The 22076-nt window shown below is 50.5% G+C and overlaps 1 protein-coding gene across 3 annotated transcripts in view; it reads left to right on the top strand.

The window, feature by feature from the left end:
• The window catches only part of PIP5KL1 (phosphatidylinositol-4-phosphate 5-kinase like 1), a 158594-nt gene that overhangs the window by 78158 nt on the left and 58360 nt on the right, over positions 1 to 22076 (top strand). The window contains exon 1 of one of the 3 annotated variants that reach the window (XM_063936656.1): positions 11926 to 12353. The exons of 1 other annotated variant lie outside the window; for it this stretch is intronic. In XM_063936656.1, coding sequence (XP_063792726.1) covers positions 12303 to 12353 — 51 coding nt within the window. In that variant the 5' untranslated portion in view covers positions 11926 to 12302. Of the gene's footprint in view, positions 1 to 11925; positions 12354 to 22076 lie in introns of those variants that run through there. One more of the 3 variants, XM_063936654.1, reaches the window with a different exon arrangement.

The raw sequence follows: 22076 nt of genomic DNA, 5'->3' as shown, positions 1-22076 counted from the left end.
GTAGATAAACACTTTGTTTAGTTAGAGCGGCGGTGCCCAACCCGCGGCTCTCGAGCTTTTCTTCCTCCGCATGTGGCTCAGCTCTCTGCCCCTTCCTCCTGCTTCCAATGCACTCCTCCCGAGTGCAGCAGCAGCGTTTCTAAGGGTGCCGGCCCGTGAGCCAATCAGAGCTCACGGCCCAGCAGCAGCGACCCCTGATTGGCTGCCAGACAGCGAGCTCTGATTGTCTCACGGGTCAGCGCCATAATTAATATGCGCTATAGACTCAGAGGTGGGCAGCAGCTGTAGCCGTCCAGACCAGCCCGTAGCAGCCGCACATGCCATCCCGCAGCAGCCCAGCTACAGCAGTGGTGAGCATTATTGGGCAGTATATGGCACTGTACTGGGGCATTATATGTATGTGGCACTGTACTGGGGCATTATATGTATGTGGCACTGTACTGGGGCATTATATGTATGTGGCACTGTACTGGGGCATTATACAGGGCATTATATGTATGTCGCACTGTACAACATGACTAAAAACAGGGTTGTGACACAAGGTCATACTCATACTTCCCAACTTCTGATGTGCTAAAGGAGGGACAGTAACGTGCGCCCAACTTTGGGGTTGTGGCCTAATGGTAAAGGGGCGTGACCTTGTGGTAGGGCGCATGGACTTGTGGCAAATGCCGCAATCGCAAACCACGCCCCCTTTTTTGTCATCATGGGGGCATGGACAGTGCTCAGTGAGCTGCTGGCCATGCCCCCTGTCCCTCTGTCCGAGACAGACGCTGTCCCCCCATCCGCGGGACACTGCGAGTCGTGGGTGGGCAGCGGGACAGACTGTGAAAAAACGGGACTGTCCCGTCAAAATCGGGACAGTTGGGAGGTATGCATACTCTTACAAACGTCATACTGAAAGGTGTGAGCACAAAAATCGGGTGTGGCTTTGTGACAACTAGGTCACATGATAATTGCTCTTTCACTTGACTACAGATCTTTTCTGGCTCTGTGCCTCTGACCGGTTGGCCACCCCTGAGTTCAGGGCCAGTTCTGGACCTTGTGGCGCCCAGGGCGAAAGTTTCCTGTCGCGCTCCCCCCACCGTAAAATGGAGTTGGTGCGCGCTATAGAGGTGTGGCTTCTTCATAGGGAAGGGGCATGGCCACAGTTATCCCCCTGTAGCTGTGCCCCCAGTAGATTTGCTCCCAGTAGATTTGTCCCCAGTAGCTGTGCCCCTAGTAGATTTGCCCCCAGTAGCTGTGCCCCCAGTTGATTTGCCCCCAGTAGCTGTTCCCCCTGTAGTAGTGCCCCCAGTAGCTGTGCCCCCTGTAGTAGTGCCCCCAGTAGCTGTGCCCCCTGTAGTAGTGCCCCCAGTAGCTGTGCCCGCAGTAGCAGTGCCCCCTCTAGTTGTGCCCCCTGTAGCAGTGCCCCCAGTAGCAGTGCCCCCTGTAGCAGTGTCCCCTGTAGTAGTGCCCCCAGCAGCTATGCCCCCAGTTGATTTGCCCCCAGTAGCTGTTCCCCCCGTAGCAGTGCCCTCTGAAGTAGTGCCCCCTGTAGTAGTGCCCCCTATAGTTGTGCCCCTAGTAGTAGTGCCCCCTGTAGTAGCGCCGCTTGCTAACAAGAAAAACAAACAAAAAAACAATACTTACCAGCCCCGCTCCTGCTTCCGGACCGCTGCCGGCTCCTCTCTCTGGCCGCTGACGGCTCCTCTCTATGGGAGAGATGTCATTACGTCTCCCCCATAGCAGCGCTGCACTGATACTATGACCTCTAGCGCCAGTCAGCGACACCGGCTGCAGCGGGCGCCCACATAACCCACGGCGCCTGCTGCAGCCAGGGAGAGGGGGGATCAGGAGTAGTGGCTCTTGCCACGGCGCCGGCGGCGCCCTTGGGGTAGCGGCACCCGGGCAAAAAACCTGCTTGCCCGTGGCAAGAGCCGCTACTGCCTGAGTTAGAATATCTGGTGTGTATAATGATTTGGCTAATGCTGTAATGGTATGGAAAATAGCACATCCAATATAGAGAGCCTAATTCAGAGTTGATCGCAGAAGCAAATTTGTTAGCAGATTGGCAAAACCATGGCCCTCATTCCGAGTTGATCACTCACTAGCTGCTTTTAGCAGCAGTGCACACGCTAGGCCGCTAGATGCAGACAATCCAGTGTTCACAATAAAATAACATGTAATATACCAAAATCATCATTTACTTATATGTCTAGGGATGAATTCAAACACGGTCAACTTGCATTTGGAATTTATTGCATAGGAATCACATTTATCATGTATATTGTCTTGTGCTAAGTGAGAAGAGAAGAAATATCACGGAGTATATTGCAAAAAATAAACCTCGTATTGCAGACAGCGATGTTAGTATCAATATTTAATTGTTACCAGTTATTTATATAGCGCCCACATATACTGCAGCGCTTTACAGCGAATATTTGGCCATTCACATCAGTCGCTGCCCCAGTGGAGCTTACAATCTATATTCCCTACTACATGTACACACACACACATTCATACTAGGGTTCATTTTGTTGTGAGCCAATTAACCTACCAGTATATTTTTGGATACTTGGAAAACTTCCTGTGGCCGGACCGCACTAGTGGCCACACGTGTAATGGCGGCCGTGGCACTGAAGGGGTTAACCCCTAGTGCCCGGTGCCATTATGGGGACAATGGGCGCTTGGCGCCAATTTTAAATGTATAGGGCGCTAGGCGCCAGGTATTTACAATGTTTACAAATGTAATATATATATTGTGCTATGAGGCACTACAGTGCCTGGGTATGTGGAGCCTGTGCAGGGCACAGGCTCAGTGTATATTTAAAGGGAAACACGTGTTTAAATGAAATGTATTTAAAGGAAAAATGCAGTTACTATAGATGTCTGAATAATCATCTCCTGTCAGTAGGAAGTAGCATGCTAATGGCCCTGTCCTAGCAGAGAGGTGTGAATGACAAAAGCTTTTGATGTGTAAGTTCCTTAGAGAGAGATGTTACTGACGGGGGATCTCCTTATCCCATATGTAAAGTAGTTCTGGGCTTGGAACCTGTTTCATGTACCTGATTTAATTGATATACGAACCCTGAATGGCAGATGCAGGAAGGAAGACTGTTTGTTTGTGTTTCCTGTTGTAATCCCAAACACTGGGATTGCCTGGAGATGTGAATGAGACAGAAACATTTGTATTTTGAAGCTATGTGATAAATTTATCAATAGTGAATGTTAATCTAATACCAAACATTGTCTGCATGACAGGAAGGAGGATATTGTTTTATTGCACTTATCTCCTTTTGAAATGTAATTTATTTATTTGTTTTTTTCTAAGATATCTTGATTGGATAGAAAGGGCTCAGGGAGGACATGACCCCCTGTTGTACTGTGTGGAAAATTTACATAAAAAGGAGGCCTGCGTGCCTCCAGAGTGTATTTGTACCATCTTCATTCTGCTGGAACATCTTGCTGTATGCTGTTGCCCCTAGCAATAGACAAAATGGAAAGCTGCTCAATCAGATTGTAATGTCACTCAGGTGCTAAAAGGGAGGGGTAATTCTGTGTAGGAAAAAACTGTGTTCCCTAATGCACACCGAGTGAAAAATATTACTACTATTTTTCACTCGGTGTGCATTAGGGAACACAGTTTTTGCCCCTAGCAATAGGAAAGAGTATTTTTTAAGACTATTATTGAGCAAATAAACATCATCTGCCTCAAGAAGATTGCTTCATCTTGTGACCTACAGGGTTATGCCAAACATAGCCCCGTCCTCCGGCTGTCCAGGGAAGCACCTAATGTCTCCAAGTTCCGCCCTCCACCAGTTACCGGTAGAGGCCTAGCAAGGATTCGTCAACACCACACAGGTGTGGTAACGCAGTGTGTCGGCACATACAGAGCAGAACCGTGGTTCCAAATGCCAAGGCAGGTTAGGAGTTTGGTGGTGGCAGCATCAACCCGCCCACAGCGCAGTGGGTGGAGTCAGTAACAGGCGGTTACTGACGGTAAGCGGGAATCCCCTATGTGGTCAGGTCCCGTGTGACCTAACCTTCCATTCTGTGCACAGGGGACGGAACGTAAACGAAAGGTGTCCGGTCACAGAAATTGTTGGCATAGCGGTGGGATAATCCTAGGCGGCTTTTCGGTCACCCCATTGGAGAAGCCGAGTTACTCAGGAGAGGAGTAACTGCAGCGCAGGAGAACGCACAAGATGACGGACTTTAGTGGAACGTCTAAGGGCGATCTGGAGATCGTGTGCCAGGAGAAGGGTGTGGATATCCCTTTCAATGCGTCCAGAAGCGTCATGAAGGCGGCGCTCATGAGCTTGGAGGAGTCCCATCGGGCGGAGGTGGAGAGCACTGACGGCGTCAGCATCGCAGAGGACGGCCCACCAGTGGACCTTCATACGGCATCGGTGAGACCCACAAGCCCCGCCCCCTCTCACAGCAGCCATGTTTCCCAGCAATCCCTAGCAGGGCCAGGATCCCAACGTCCCAGGGGGGGCCACACTGATAGCCTAGCCGATCGACTAGCGGAATTGGGGGAAAGGGCAACGGAGCAAGAGCGCTTGATCATCATCCAGATGTGGCGTGATGAGCGGGCACCACAGGCCGTGGTACCCCGGGAGCCGTAGTCACCTGTTGTACACAGATCGGGACGCGTTCAGTTTGCCAAGTTTGCAGACAGTGATGGGGACATTGATGGACATTTACAAGTTTTTGAAAGGACTTGTAAACTACACGATTTACCCAAGTCCAAGTGGGTGAGACACCTTGTGCCCACTCTGCATGGAGAGGCAATGCAGGCCTATCGAGGAATGGCCACGGAGGACTGCGGGGATTACGAAGAAGTTGCGAAGGCCCTCCTCCAGCGATTCTTCATCACTCCAGAGTCTTACAGGAAGAAGTTCAGAGACTTGCCCAAGAATCCTAGCAGCACCCATGGGCAGTTCGCCACCCAGCTGCGGCAGTACGTGGTGAAGTGGGTGAAGGATTCTGAAGCCACTACATGGGACGTACTGATCGACCTGATCTGCAGGGAGCAGTTCTACCGCAGGTGCGCCCCAGAAGTGAAGGAGTGGGTGCTAGACCGGGAGCCACCCAGCTTAAAGATGGCTGCCCAGTTAGCATACAAGTATGTGGCAATTCGGCCACAGGGGCAGAAGCGCCCATCCAGCAGCCAGCTCCAAAAGACTGTACCGCCAAGGGGACCCCCCTCTTCAGCTCATCACCCCCAAAGGCAAGCATCTTCCAACCCGGGTGCTCTTGGCCAACAACCGCACCGCAGCGTCCCTGCAACTGATCAGAGATCATCGGTGCCACGACTGGAGAAGAAGTGCTACGGCTGTGGGAAAATCGGACATCTGAGGATGAACTGTCCTGCATCCCAAGCACCCCAGACTCGTGCCCCAAATCCGAGTGCTGGAGCCCGGATCGCTTGTTTGACGAGAGGAGATGAGCCTACAGAGACTGTTCCCCCTCAAGGCAGTCCGATGGAGTGTGGCGGGAAACAGGTGCACTCTGCGGAGAGAGTCACCTGCATGGCCAAACAGCCCCTACACAATATGTGGAGGCACCTGCAGCCGGTCCACGTGGGACCCCTGCAGGGGGAAGGCCTAAGAGACTCTGGGGCCTCAATCACTGTGGTGAGCCCCCACCTTATAGATCCTGCTGCAGTATTGCAGGGTCGCACTGCCAAGGTCACCCTGGCAGACGGAACGGAGAAAGAGGTTCCCATGGCAAGAGTCTACCTGGACTGGGGAGCTGGACCAGAGTTGCGAGAAGTTGCCATCATGGATGGTCTCCCAACTGATGTGGTCCTAGGAAATGACCTGGGTGGTGGGATCGTCACCACGTTTGCTGGCGCCATTCCCCGGAGTCAAGTTCCACAACCACCGTTGACATCAGCTACTTCAGCACAGCCCAGCCCAGAGGAAAAGACTACAGCTGCTAGACAACTGCCAGCACAGCCAACCACAGCATCAACCAGCCCAGAGGAAGAGATTATAGCGGCTAGATCGGCACATCGACCCCGCATGCCTTTTGCCTCTGGTATGCCTACATCCCCTAGCAACGCAGAGGGTGTTGGTTCCAGCTCGTTTGATCCTGTGGGGGTGCCCAATGATGCTCCTGACCCAAGTGGTTTGCCAACTCCGGCGGTGAGTATGAGAAACCACACTGACTTTTCCATGACTGACCCCTACCAGACTGACCCTAGACCCTAGTAGTCCCCACCTAGATCCCCCTGTAGTGTGTCCCAATTTAGGAGAGATTGAGGGCCGCAGGCAGGAGTTTGGGGAGGCTCAACTCTCTGACCCATCCCTGAAAGGCATGAGGCGCCACTCTGGCAGCGGCATTGACAGGGTTGGGGCAGGAAGTTTGACCTGGCGGGAAGGGTTAAGGTACAGGGTAGACAGGAAAGTGGGAGGGGATAGACCAGATACTTTCCTGCGCAACCGGTGTCGGTTGCCAGTGAAACCCCTTTGGACAGTAACCCGGAGACAGACCATACCCTGAAGTGCCTGTCACAGAGCTTACCCTGGTCTGGAATGTCGGATGACGCCCAGACCAACTGTAAGGCTGGTGCCATGCGTTGGCAGCTGGGGCACTCCAGCGGTTGTGTTGTCTCTGGGCCTCTGCCCATAGGAGAACCTTTACAGCAAGTTGCTGTGGACATAGCAGGTTCCCTGCCTGTGCGCAGTAGATCGGGGAAGACACGCAGCCTCCCTGTAGTGGATGCCACACAGGATCCAGAGGCTGGTGGTTTGGCCGCCATCACTGTGGCACAGGTAGCGGACGAGGAGGAAAGAGTAGGCCTAGGTGACAGGGTAGGTTTCCCGAGTCATAGGTCGACAGAGGAGGATTGGAGGGCAGGTCTGACAGTTCGGGCAGACAATTGCCAGATAGGAATGACGGAGGTGCAGTGCCTTGGGCACCATGTGGGAGGAAACAGGGGTAGGCCCAAAGCAGAGGCGACCAGAGGCTGTCCCCGGCTCACATCACTCAGACCGGTACTGACCTTAGAACCTGTAAGGCCCTACGGACACGTCATTGACTTTAGTCCTGTAGTGAACCCCTTTACAGAGATGGCTAGGAAGGGCATTCCCAAGTCGGTGGACTTTGCACCCGCTTGCGAGTTGGCATTCCTGGCATTGAAGGAGGCTCTGGTACCTGCTCCAGTGCGGATGGCGCACATTCTTGACAAGGACTGTGTTTTACGAACTACTGCGCCACTGCACGGACTGGGAGGAGTACCGAGCCGGGAGGAGCCATATGGGCATGAGCAGCCTGTGGCCTGTTTGAGCAGAAAACTGCTATGGTGGAAGGTGGGGCATGCCATTATGGGGACACCTTGGGTGGCACTTGTGTGTAACTGGCCCCCCACCGTGGTGACTTACCACCCACCTGTTAGGTGGCTGCAACCTACCTTGGGGGAATTGGACAGACTTTTGTGGTGGAGCCTTGAACTTGGACTTCAGGTGGACTATTTGAACATTGTGCACCCACGAAGAGAGGCCCACTGCACTATGGATGAACTGTCTAGGCCGGAGCCTACACCCCCCAGGTAGCGTCCCCTTCAACCCAACAGACTGCGGGACCAGGAGTCAAATCGTTGGGACATGGCTCCATGGTTTCCCGCTTGAATTGGGGGGGGGGGAGGTGTGTGGCCGGACCGCACTAGTGGCCACATGTGTAATGGCGGCCGTGGCACTGAAGGGGTTAACCCCTAGTGCCCGGCGCCATTATGGGGACAATGGGCGCTTGGCGCCAATTTTAAATGTATAGGGCGCTAGGCGCCAGGTGTTTACAATGTTTACAAATGTAATATATATATTGTGCTATGAGGCACTACAGTGCCTGGGTATGTGGAGCCTGTGCAGGGCACAGGCTCAGTGTATATTTAAAGGGAAACACGTGTTTAAATGAAATGTATTTAAAGGAAAAATGCAATTACTATAGATGTCTGAATAATCATCTCCTGTCAGTAGGAAGTGGCATGCTAATGGCCCTGTCCTAGCAGAGAGGTGTGAATGACAAAACCTTTTGATGTGTAAGTTCCTTAGAGAGAGATGTTACTGACGGGGGATCTCCTTATCCCATATGTAAAGTAGTTCTGGGCTTGGAACCTGTTTCATGTACCTGATTTAATTGATATACGAACCCTGAATGGCAGATGCAGGAAGGAAGACTGTTTGTTTGTGTTGCAGCCTTTCCTGTTGTAATCCCAAACACTGGGATTGCCTGGAGATGTGAATGAGACAGAAACATTTGTATTTTGAAGCTATGTGATAAATTTATCAATAGTGAATGTTAATCTGATACCAAACCATAGTTGCCTACCCTCCCGCAATCCGCGGGAGACGCCCGATTCACGTTGGAGTCACCTGCTGCCCCGCAAACCTTAACCCAAACCCCGGATTCCTCACTGCCCCGCTGCCCAAGCTGCACATGCGCGACGGATCAGGACCTGCAGCCATGAAGAAGCAGACGAGGAGCGACCACCCCCACTAACCTCCGTGCTCTGCCTAGACAGGAAGTGTGCTTACTTTCACTTCCTGCCGAGGCTGCTAAGCTGAACTGCCAGACAGAGCCTGAAGGTAGAAGCAGTAGAAGGACCTGCCCACTCAGCAACACCACTCGCTGACAGCATGGGAGGGACACACGAGGTAAGAGCTGGATGCGGATGGAGGCAGAGACATGGAGAGGAGTGCTGACAACACTGCAGGGGGGGGCAGAGATATGGGGGATGATAACACTGCAAAAGGGTGAGGCAGAGACATGGAGAAGGGAAGGGCTGATAAAACTGCTATGGGGGAGGGGGGAGGAAGAGACATGGAGAGGAGGGATGATAACACTGCAATAGGGGGAGGGGTGAGCCAGAGACCTAAAGAAAGGAGCTGAAAATACTGATATGGGGGGAAGGGGAGGCAGAGACATGAAGAGGGGCTGACAACACTGCTATGGGCGGAGGGGTGAGGCAGCAACATGGAGAGGTTTTCACTCAGTCATCATTATACCCTGCTGCAATGCTAGCTGGATGTTCCTCCTTTCTATCGATCTACGCACACGTATCACCTCACTATACTATGTGATGTCAGTATGCACTATGTAGCCGTGCTGTGTAATGTAGGTACGATGTCGGAGTGTAGCGCTGCCATGTAATGTAGCTGTGATGTCGGTGTGTAGCCCTGCCATGTAATGTAGCTGTGATGTCGGTGTGTAGCCCTGCCATGTAATGTAGCTGTGATGTCAGTGTGTAGCCCTGTCGTGTAATGTAGCTGTGATGTCGGTGTGTAGCCCTGCCATGTAATGTAGCTGTGATGTCAGTGTGTAGCCCTGTCGTGTAATGTAGCTGTGATGTCGGTGTGTAGCCCTGCCATGTAATGTAGCTGTGATGTCGGTGTGTAGCCCTGCCATGTAATGTAGCTGTGATGTCGGTGTGTAGCCCTGCCATGTAATGTAGCTGTGATGTCGGTGTGTAGCCCTGCCATGTAATGTAGCTGTGATGTTGGTGTGTTGCCCTGCCATGTAATTAGCTGTGATGTCGGTGTGTAGCCCTGCCATGTAATTAGCTGTGATGTTGGTGTGTTGCCCTGCCATGTAATGTAGCTGTGATGTCGGTGTGTAGCCCTGCCATGTAATGTAGCTGTGATGTTGGTGTGTAGCCCTGCCATGTAATGTAGCTGTGATGTTGGTGTGTAGCCCTGCCATGTAATGTAGCTGTGATGTTGGTGTGTAGCCCTGCCATGTAATGTAGCTGTGATGTTGGTGTGTAGCCCTGCCATGTAATGTAGCTGTGATGTTAGTGTGTAGCCCTGCCATGTAATGTAGCTGTGATGTCGGTGTGTAGCCCTGCCATGTAATTAGCTGTGATGTTGGTGTGTAGCCCTGCCATGTAATGTAGCTGTGATGTCGGTGTGTAGCGCTGCCATGTAATGTAGCTGTGATGTTGGTGTGTAGCCCTGCCGTGTAATGTAGATGTGATGTTAGTGTGTTCCCCTGCCGTGTAATGTAGATGTGATGGTGTGTAGTCAGTATTGCGCTTTGTACGTTGGGTTTCATCTGCCACTGCAGGACACACCCCTGAGTGACAATAGATACGCCCATAGGTGGAGATATACACGCCCCTTTGGCAGAATGTGACACGCCCCCTCAACGGGGCACCGCGCAGATCTCCCTGAAACCACTTTTGAAAAGTCGTCAAGTATGTACCAAACGTTGTCTGCGTGACAGGAAGGAGGATATTGTTTTATTGCACTTATCTCCTTTTGAAATGTAATATATTTATTTGTTTTTTCTAAGATATCTTGATTGGATAGAAAGGGCTCAGGGAGGACATGACCCCCTGTTGTGCTGTGTGGAAAATTTACATAAAAAGGAGGCCTGCGTGCCTCCAGAGTGTATTTGTACCATCTTCATTCTGCTGGAACATCTTGCTGTATGCTGTTGCCCCTAGCAATAGGGAAGAGTATTTTTTAAGACTATTATTGAGCAAATAAACAACATCTGCCTCAAGAAGATTGCTTCATCTTGTGACCTACAGGGTTATGCCAAACATAGCCCCGTCCTCCGGCTGTCCAGGGAAGCACCTAACGTCTCCAAGTTCCGCCCTCCGCCAGTTACCGGTAGAGGCCTAGCAAGGATTCGTCAACACCACACAGGTGTGGTAACGCAGTGTGTCGGCACATACAGAGCAGAACCGTGGTTCCAAACACTACGGCAGGTTAGGAGTTTGGTGGTGGCAGCATAAACCCGCCCACAGCGCAGTGGGTGGAGTCAGTAACAGGTGGTTACTGACGGTAAGCGGGAATCCCCTATGTGGTCAGGTCCCGTGTGACCTAACCTTCCATTCTGTGCACAGGGGACGGAACGTGAACGAAAGGCGTCCGGTCACACTTCCCAAAAAATATTGTTAGTTTGTTACTGTTATATCATACTTGCCTACCTGACCCTCTCCATGAGGGAGAAAATGCTCTGTTCCTGGACTTTCCCGGTAATGTATGATTGCCATCACCTGTGATGAAACACCTTTCTTATCAATTAACTAGCTCACCACAGGTGGTGGCAATCATACATTACCAGGAAAGTCCAGGAACAGAGCATTTTCTCCCTCATGGAGAGGGTCAGGTAGGCAAGTATGTGTAATATAAAAATATCTAGCAAAACAACGAGCATTCAAGCATAGACACGCCCAGTTGTGGAACTAGACACGCCCTTTGGCATACCTCCCAACATGACCCTCTCCAGGAGGGACAAAATGCTCTGCTTCTGGACTTTTCTCTTCATTTATGATTGCCAGCACCTGTTTTGAACAGGTAAATGGATAAGAAAGGTGTTCAGCACAGGTGATGGCAATCATAAATTAAAAGGGAAGTCCAGGAGCAGAGCAATGTGTCCCTCCTGGACAGGGTCATGTTAGGAGGTATGCTTTGGGCAGAGTATGACAGGTGCTTACTGAGGTTTAGATTCGATAGATAGAATGTCTCATTGCTGCTATAACGAGCTTCTTCCCTGTGTTATCCAGTCAGCTGGTATCTTGCAGTCGGCGATAAAGAGAAGATAGCAGCGCTGAATTCAATTAATACTAAATTGAGATGGATTAGTGAAAACAGGTAAAAACATTTATTAATATCACTAATAAAATAACAAATAAAAGTCAGTCTGATCACCGGCAGAATTGATGAAAACAGAAATGTCCGTTCCTTTTAAATATTAACTGGACAGCAGTCTGGGCAGATACATATAGGCTTAGGAGCTGGTTGCTGACATTTGCAGAATGTTATTTCTTCCTCTGAAATTGTCTATGGGATGGTTCGTGTGTCATCCACTGTGTGCCGCAGCAGTGATATATTGGAACAGTCTATTACACGTATGGGGCAGGGGAGTATCTGGTCATCATCTCTGCAGATCTACAGGAGCAGGTGGTTCAGAGAGCTTTCTCCGCTCTGAGCCTCTTAATGCGTGGATTATTCCCTGTCACTGGAGAGCGCAGGGAGGTGGGCAACGCTTCTGGTCACACCTCGCCCTATCTCTGATGCATGTGGAACATGCCTGGCTGGGCACGGTGTCCACTGAGTTTAGTGGAGTGTAATGAGTAGGGAGGGTGAGCCAGTGGCAGGACTGGGCTGGGCACAAGGGAATGTGTGTAGTGTGCAGAAGAGAAAAACTCTGCAATTAAAAGGGATGAAGATCTGTGTGTGTGTGAGAGCAGAGGAAGCAGGTGCAGGACTGGGCGGTAATATTAAAGACACAAGGGAATAAGTAGACACAGTGACTGAGTGTAGCATGAGGGCACAGGGGGGCAGAGTACTGTCACACCGCTAATAATGGAAATGGAAGGAGGACCTGACTCAGTCCATAGAGCCATGATTAAGAAGGTGAGCAGTGATTATGTCCCCCCTTTACCCTGCCCTGTTATACCTGTATTCCACATCACACCTTATTTCCGATCAGGGTCAATAATGCAAAATGTATTAACTGGTAAAAATGTGATCTGTGCCTCTATGCTGTTTCCTTCTGTGGTGCCTCTCTGCCTGCAAGCCCTTGCAATAGCAAACTATCACTGTCTGGGTTCTCTCCCTAGTATATGTGCAACTGTGTTCTGCCCAGTGTGTGCCTCAATTATATTATCTATCTATCTATCTATCTATCTATCTATCTATCTATCTATCTATCTATCTATCTATCTATCTATCGTGGGCTGTGGTGTATGCGTCTGTCTTTCAACCAGGTGTAGTTTCTCATATGTGTGTGTCTTTCTCTTATGTCCTAGAGGACAGAGGCAGAACTCTGGGAGGCAACGGAGTCAGCTGCCGCCGGGCTCCTGCTTTGAAGGGGGCACCTTTCCTCCTGTTCCGTGTGTTCAGCAATTTTAATCAATTAAGTTAAATGACAGCAGCCGGTATCTCTTCTGTAGCCGACTTCCCCACTAGTCACTACACCTTACAAATCACACCCTCTTTATTATAGACACACTGGAAGCAGATACCTTACTGATGAAGCTATTTGCTCCTATAAAGGAAGCATGAGAATTCTAACTATATATATATATATATATATATATATATATATATTTATAGGGGGGCACCAATATTTTTCTTGCCTCCGGGCAACTGGGACAAACTTACGCCACTGCTAGAGGATGCTGGGGTCCATTTTAGTAATATGGGGTATAGACGGTTCCGCAGGAGCCTTCGGCACTTTAAGACTTTTTAACAGTGTGAACTGGCTCCTCCCTCTATGCCCCTCCTCCAGACCTCAGTTTAGAAAATGTGCCTGTGAGACTGGACTCTACAGAGCTCTGCTGGAAAAAATACTTTTTTAGGTTTTTTATTTTGCTTCCCTGCTTCGTGGGACTTAGGGTGGGGGGGGGGGGGAGTAGGAACCAACTTCTCAGTGAGTTAATGGTTCTGCTTCCACTGACAGGACACCATTAGCTCCTGAAGGGTACTGAACACGGCCCAAGCCTGGCCAGCGTTCACTCCCATAGCACTGCCGCCACCCCCTAACAGAGCCAGAAGACAGAAGGTTGGTGAGTATATCTACCGGAGTCCTGCAGAGAGGGTTCCTCCGGTCAATGTTGGCGGCATTCAGGTACAGCGCAGCGGGACGCTCTGTGCCATGTCTCTCGGCAGCGGGTGCAGAGCGCGCGCGCGCTCAGAGCGGCATGTATATACCTTACTCTCACTGGTCAAAAGGCACATCCTAAGTGTATTAGGTTATGCTACCCCCGGGGGCCAGTATAAAGATACTCCATTTCTGAGGCGGAAACGCGCCATTACAAAGGGGCAGAGCTTCTCCTCAGATGTACCAGTTCACTCACTAGGCGCCATTTTCTCCTGCAGAACGCCACTGTGAGGATCCAGAACGCTGATTTCTCCTCAAGACACGGCTGACACAAGTACCAGGGTGTTATAGAGGGGGAAGGGAGTGTTCATTGTAATTAGGTCTGCGGGCCTTATATTGATATATGCGCTGTAAGTGTGTAAATATTATACATTTCATATAGGGCGCAGTGTGTGGACTAGCAAATCCCTCTGTGTCTCTGACAGACTTTACTTTAGGTCTGTCCCCGATAGCTTTCCTGTGTGATAGGGGTGTGTGTGTATAAAAGGGTATAACGTGTCAGACATCGGGGAGGGTTCTTCCCGGAAGAACCCATTTTAGATGCACAAGAGGGTAACATGGGGGCCCTTCCCTCTCAGGAGCCGGAGTGGGTGAGAAAGTTGCAGTAGAATATGTCAATACTTGCAAAGAAATTCTGAACAACAGACTAAATATTGGAGGCAGTCGGTGGAGGATGCACTGTTTACTGACCCCTCCATACCATCCACTCGGGTCCCATCCAGTTCCCAGAAAAGGTCTATGGCCCAAATAATGCAAGGGGACACAGATTCCGACACTGATGTCGACACTGGGGATTTGAGAGGGGTAGACCCCAAATTAGCCAAAAACATACATCGATGATAGTTGCTATAAAGGAAGTGTTGGAGTTTCCTGAAACAACACTTGTCCCAGAGGAAAAGGATTATTTTAAATTAAATAAAAAGCAGGTTGTGACTTTTCCTCCTTCAAATGATCTGAATGCGTTCTTTGAAGAATCCTGGTCTAATCCAGAGAAAAAATTTACTATTCCCAGAAGGATACGTGTAGTGTAGCCTTTCCCTGAGGAAGACAGGCACAAATGGGAGACACCCACAATGATAGACACCTCAAATTCTCGGCTGTCAAAGAAAATTGTTTTGCCTGCCCCAGGATCAGCCTCTTTAAAGGATCCGGCTGACCGTAAATTAGAGGCAACCCTAAAATCCATATGTACGGCTAACGGAACGTTGCTCAGGCCCACCATTGCTTGTGCGTGGGTGGGTAACGTTGTAGAAAAATGGTCAGACAACTTACTTGTTAATATAGACACAGGTGACAGGGATGAAATAGTCCTAACTCTCGGCCATATCAAAGATGCAGCAGGTTACTTAGTCGAAGCTATGAAGGATGTTGGGTTGCTGAGTTCAAGATCCTCCACTATGGCAATTTCAGTCCGCAGGGCGCTATGTATCCGCCAATGGAATGCTGATGCGGAATCAAAAAAGAATATTGAGGCGCTCCCTTATAATGGAGAAGCCCTCTTTGGAGACAAGCTGGATGCCATGATTTCAACAACTACATCAGGCAAGTCAGCATTTCTGCCTTCCGCAGCTGCTCCACCTAGGAAAGGATATCATTCTCATACGATGCAGTCCCTTCGGCCCAACAAGTCCAAAAAGGCAAAAGGTACCCCCTTCTTTGCAGGTAGAGGGCGAGGAAGAGCTAGAAAACCTACTACACCATCAGGCTCGCAAGAGCAGAAGTCAACAGCTACTTCTGCTAAAACCACAGCATGACGCTGGGGCTCCCCTACAGGAGTACGATCGGGTGGGGGCGCGTCTACTGTTCTTCTGCCAGGTCTGGGTTCACTCAGATCTGTATCCTTGGATATTACAGATAGTATCCCAAGGTTACAAATCAGGATTTTGGTACTAACCGATAAATCCCTTTCTCCAATTCCTCAGGGGACACTGGAGCGCAGTTACTATGGGGAGATAGTAGGCAGTAACTGGGAGCTGGCACTTTAAAACTCAAACACTGTGGCTAGCTCCTCCCCTACTATGTTCCCCCTCCAAGCCAGTCTACGTAAAACTGTGCCCGAGGAGAGCTGGAATAAACTAACATTAAAGTAGAGGAGGTTAACGCCGCCCTGTAAACCAGGATAACACCAAACCAACTTGGAACCTAACCTAACAAAAGGTTATAAAATTTAAAAAACAACTGCGCTGTGTGTGTCTAAGCAGCTCTGTTTAAATGAACACTAGTAAAATATTTGTACCGAGCGCTGAAAAGATTAAATATATATATAAAGATTTGTAAAAAACTTGTAAAAAACAGTGGCACCTGTAAAGAAAAATACTGTTAATATAACGGTGTTTACAGCTCCTTTTGGAGAATTTTTGAGCTAAGTCCGTCCCGATTCACAAGATGTGAAAGATCTACCTCTCCCTAACTACTGACCGGTGCTCATGCAGGGCTCCAAGATGTAGTATGGTACGTCCTCTTCTCCCGTACCGCTGCGTCCAGCGGTCTGGGATCGCGGTCAGTTGTCAAGTCGCGGCCCGATAACGTCACACTGCGGTTCGGCGTCGGGGAGTTCGGGCCGGTCAGATGGTCGACTGTAGCTCTGTGCCACCAACGCGTTTCGTGCGTCACCGCACAACTTGTAGGGTCTTGATTCAATATTTCATAAGTATCTTGATCTTCTAGAAGACGGGTGGCACCTTTAAGAGATGAGACGTCGCCATGTTCCCTCAACTTGTCCTCCCGCCGGATCCCGCGAGATCTGCAGATCTCGCGGGATCCGGCGGGAGGACAAGTTGAGGGAACATGGCGACGTCTCATCTCTTAAAGGTGCCACCCGTCTTCTAGAAGATCAAGATACTTATGAAATATTGAATCAAGACCCTACAAGTTGTGCGGTGACGCACGAAACGCGTTGGAGGCACAGAGCTACAGTCGACCATCTGACCGGCCCGAACTCCCCGACGCCGAACCGCAGTGTGACGTTATCGGGCCGCGACTTGACAACTGACCGCGATCCCAGACCGCTGGACGCAGCGGTACGGGAGAAGAGGACGTACCATACTACATCTTGGAGCCCTGCATGAGCACCGGTCAGTAGTTAGGGAGAGGTAGATCTTTCACATCTTGTGAATCGGGACGGACTTAGCTCAAAAATTCTCCAAAAGGAGCTGTAAACACCGTTATATTAACAGTATTTTTCTTTACAGGTGCCACTGTTTTTTACAAGTTTTTTACAAATCTTTATATATATATTTAATCTTTTCAGCGCTCGGTACAAATATTTTACTAACAAAAGGTTAACCTGAACCAAACAAGCAGTCACATAGTGATCTGCGAACCGTTAAGCGAAAAAAAAAGAGGAGGAAACAGCGCTGGGTGGGCGTCCAGTGTCCCCTGTGGAATCGGAGAAAGGGATTTATCGGTAAGTACCAAAATCCTGATTTCTCCTTCATCCACTAGGGGACACTGGAGCGCAGTTACAATGGGGACGTCCCAGAGCTCCCAAGACGGGCGGGAGAGCGCTGAGAGTCCTGTAAAACCGCTCGGCCAAACTGAGATGCAGAAGCCGCAAAAGTGTCAAACCTGTAGAATTTGACAAACGTATATGTCGGCCCGACCAAGTAGCCACCCGACATGAAGTAGTCATGGATACCCCATGGGCAGCCGCCCACGAAGGCCCCACAGAACGCGTAGAATGCGCTGAAATTGAAGACGGAAGTTCCAGAGAAGCTGCCAAATAAGCTTGTCTGATGGTCAGCCGAATCCATCGAGACAAAGTCTGCTTAGAAGCCGGCCAACCACGGCGGGCAGCATCGTATAGAACAAATAAGGAGTCGGACTTCCGAATAGCCGAAGTTCTATCCACATAGATCTTGAGCGCCCTGACCACGTCCAATGATCTTGAATCCGGAGAGTCCACCGAGAGGGCCGGAACCACAAGTGGCTGATTGATGTGAAAATCGGACACCACCTTAGGCAAAAAAGACATGCGAGTACAGAGCTCGGCCCTATCAGCATGAAACACCAGGTAAGGAGGTCGACAAGAGAGAGCCCCAAGTTCCGACACCCGTCTGGCCGAAGCAAGAGCCAGGAGAAGAACCACCTTCCAGGTGAGATATTTAATCTCCACTGACTCCAGAGGCTCAAACAACGAAGATTGCAGAAAAGAGAGGACCAGATTGAGATCCCATGGCACTGTCAGAGGGAGAAAGGGAGGCTGTATTCGTAGAACCCCCTGAAAGAAAGTCTGAACTTCCGGCAGAAAGGCTAACTTCTTCTGGAAGAAAACCGAAAGAGCAGAGACCTGCACCTTTAGTGAACCCAGTCTTAAGCCTGCCGAGAAACCCGTCTGCAAAAACTGAGAAGGCGGGCTAAGCGAAAAACTGAAGGAGAAAACTCTTGACGTTCACACCAGGCCACATAGGCCTTCCAAATACGGTAGTAGTGAGACGATGTGACTGACTTTCTAGCCTGAAGCATAGTTGGTATAACCGTACGAGGAATCCCCTTCTTTTTCAAGATGGCCTTCTCAACAGCCACGCCGTCAAACGTAGCCTGCGTAAGTCTGGATAAAGAAAAGGACCCTGTTGTAGAAGATCGTCCCGTAGTGGCAGGGGCCAAGGCTCGGCTACTGACAACAGGTGTAGGGTGGAGTACCAAGCCCTGCGTGGCCAATCTGGAGCCACCAGGAGGACCAGAGCGTTTTCTCTCTTGATGCGTTGCAGAACCCGAGGCAACAGCGGGAAAGGAGGAAAGAGGTAAATGAATTGGAAATTCCAAGGAGCCGTGAGGGCATCCACACCCGTTGCCGCTGGGTCCCTCGTTCGAGAGTAATAAAGAGGCAGCTGATGGTTCAGGTGGGATGCCATGAGGTCGATCTGTGGTTTTCCCCACCGGCGGACCAACTGCCAAAACACCTGGGGATGGAGTGACCACTCTCCCGGGTGCATGTCCTGTCGGCTCAGATAATCGGCTTCCCAATTGTCCACTCCTGGAATGAATATCGCCGAGAAGGACAGAGCATACTCCTCCGCCCAGAGAAGGATGTTGGTGACCTCCCTCATCGCCGCACGGCTGCGAGTGCTGCCCTAACGGTTGATGTACGCTACCGTCGTGGCGTTGTCGGACTGAACTCTGACCGCTCAGCAGGTGATGTGCCTGAAGTAGGGCATTGTATACCGCCCGTAATTCGAGAATGTTTATGGGGAGAGCGGATTCGTGGATCGACCAGCGCCCCTGAAACCGATGTTCGAGGGTCAATGCCCTCGCAGACTTGCGTCCATGGTGAGGAGAGTCCAATCCCACACTCCGAACCGTCTTCCTTCCAATAGATGAGCCGACTGGAGCCACCAGAGAAGCGACGACCTTGCCTTTGGAGACGTCACCCGCTGATGAAGGAACAGATGAGATCCTGACCACTGATGTAGAAGACACAGCTGAAACGGTCGAGAGTGGAAGCGACTGTACGGAAGAGCTTCGAACGCCGCTACCATCTTTCCCAGAAGACGAATGCACAGATACACTGACACCCGACGGTGTCGAAGTACCGACCTTACCAGCGTCTGCAGAGACAGGATCTTGTCCTGAGGAAGGAAAATCTTCTGACGGACCGTGTCGAGAATCATCCCCAAAAACAGCAACCGTTATGCGGGGCATAAGTGAGACTTCGGGAAGTTCAGGATCCACCTGTGCCGAATCAGAAGGTCCTGCGTTATCCGGATATTCTGAAGTAAAAGCTCCGCCGAGCTCGCCTTTATGAGCAGATCATCCAGATAGGGAACAATCGTCACACCCTGCTTCCGAAGTAGGGCCATCATGACCGCCATGACCTTTGTGAACACTCTGGGAGCAGAAGAGAGACCGAACGGAAGGGCCTGGAACTGAAAATGAGCGTCCTGAATCCAAACCGGAAAAAAGCCTGATGAGGAGGCCAAATGGGAATATGCAAGTATGCATCCTTGATGTCTAAGAAACTCATTTTGTTCCAACCCCGCAATAACAGACTGGATGGACTCCATCTTGAACTTGAATACCCTCAAATACGGATTGAGACCCTTCAAGTTCAGGATTGGTCTGACCGAGCCGTCCGGCTTCGGTACGAGAAACAGGCCTGAGTAATAGCCCTGTTTTCAATGATGAGCGGGAACAGGGATCAATACTTTTGCGGATAGAAGCTTCTGGACCGCTGCCTGTAAGGCAACTCTTCTGTTGTCGGAAACTGGTAAACCCGTGGTAAAAAAACGCTGGGGCGGTCGGGTTTGAAAACCGAGCTTGTAACCGCAAATGATGAGATCCCTGACCCAAGCATCTGGACAGGACTGTACCCAGACCTCCCTGAAGTCCCACAGACGAGCCCCCACCCTGTGGTCTCCCAGGTGGGAGGGAAGCCCGTCATGCGGTGGTAGTGGTGGAGGACTTAACCTCTGACTGGGTTGAGGTTGTGGAACCTCTGCCTCTACCCCTATGGCCACGGGAGGCTGAACGGGGATCCCAGCGGGGGGAGCGAGCCGCAGCCGCCGGGACCAGTCATCAGAGCGGGGGAGCCAGCCGCGGCCGCCGGGACCAGTCATCAAAGCAAGGGAGCGGCGGAGAGCGGGGAGCGGGTAGTGTGAGCCGTGGCTGCCAGGACCAGTGACAAGAGCGGGGAGCCGCGTGGAGTGTGAGCCGCACGGGGGGAAAATTAGAATCTCTGGTGGATGGGGATCTGAACCCAGGACCCAGCCATTGTAGTGCAGAGCACTGTACCACTATGCTACATGAGTAGCTATTGTGCATCACATGTTAAATAAAAATAAAATCATAAAATAATAGCCACCCTAAAGTACAGCTCTTTACTCACTGCTGTGTTGCTCTCGGTGGGGCGGCCCCGACATGCGCCGCACGCAGCGGTGTCCGGCCGCACATACTTACCTCTGCCGTGCTGCCGGTATCTTCTGCCGACAGAGCGGCCCCGACACGCGCCACACGCAGCGGTGTCCGGCCAGCTCCGGAGAGCTCAGTGTCTCCTTCAGCCGGGGCCCATCCCGAGCCGCACGCAGCTGCGATGGGACCCCGCCTGCAGCTTCCCGCGGTGCAGACTGGCAGTGGCAGAGCTGCCAGTCTGTGAAGAAAGAAGAAAGGAAAAAAAAAATATAATAATCCTTAAGAGAGAACCCAAGTGTGACCAGCTCCCTTCGGCACTAAAATAAGACTGGCTTGGAGGGGGAACATAGTAAGGGAGGAGCTAGCCACAGTGTTTGAGTTTTAAAGTGCCAGCTCCCAGTTACTGCATACTATCTCCCCATTGTAACTGCGCTCCAGTGTCCCCTAGTGGATGAAGGAGAAATTGGAATTTCAAGACCTTCCCCCATGTCAATTTTTCAAATCAGCCTTACCAGTTTCTGTCCAGGACAGAACAAAAGTGCTGAACGCAATACAGAAATTACGTCAAGACGGAGTAATTTCCTTACAAGGATTTCATTCAAGCCTGTTTGTAGTGCCGAAACCGGATGGCTCGGTCAGACCGATTTTAAACCTAAAAACTCTGAATCTTTATTTTAAAAAGGTTCAAATTCAAGATTGAGTCCCTGAGAGCGGTGATCTCCAGCTTGGAGGAAAAGGACTTTCTAGTGTCGGTGGACATCAAGGATGCTTACTTGCATGTTCCCATTTTTCCTCCGCATCAAGCATACCTGTGGTTTGCAGTCCAGAACTGCCACTACCATTTCCAAACATTACCTTTCGGGCTCTCCACAGCTCCGAGAATATTCACCAAGGTGATGGCAGAGATGATGGTTCTCCTTCGCAAAAAAGGAGTCAACATAATTCCGTACTTGGACGATCTCCTCATAAAAGCGAGATCCAGGGAGAAGTTGGTACAACACATTGCACTATCCCTCAACAGCACGGCTGGATCATAAATCTTCCAAAATCACAGTTGGAACCGACAATGAGGTTATAATTTCTGGGAATGATATTGGACACTGAAGTACAGAAAGTATTTCTACCGGTGGAAAAGGCTCTGGAAATCCAGAAGATGGTCAAACAAATTTTGAAACCAGCACGCCTGTCGATTCATCAGTGCATCCGCCTGCTGGGGAAGATGGTAGCGGCCTACGCGGCTCTACAATATGGCCGATTCTATGACAGGGTGTTTCAATGGGACCTACTGTACAAGTGGTCCGGATCGCATCTACACATGCATCAGAGGATAATCCTGTAGACAAAAGCCAGAATTTCACTCCTGTGGTGGCTACAAAGTTCTCACCTCCTGAAGGGACGCAGGTTCAGGATTCAGAACTAGATCCTGGTGACCACAGATGCAAGTCTCCGAGATTGGGGAGCAGTCACGCAAGGGGAAAGCTTCCAAGGAAGATGGTCAAGTCAAGAAATACTTCTTCACATAAACATTCTGGAGTTGAGAGCTGTGTACAACAGCCTTCATCAAGCGGCGCATCTTCTTCAAGATCGTCCGATACAGATCCAGTCAGACAATGTAACGACAGTAGCTT

This window comes from Pseudophryne corroboree, chromosome 8 (genome assembly GCF_028390025.1).
Source record: "Pseudophryne corroboree isolate aPseCor3 chromosome 8, aPseCor3.hap2, whole genome shotgun sequence".
NCBI classification, from domain to species: Eukaryota; Metazoa; Chordata; class Amphibia; order Anura; family Myobatrachidae; genus Pseudophryne; species Pseudophryne corroboree.
This window is presented reverse-complemented; position numbering and strand designations above follow the sequence as displayed.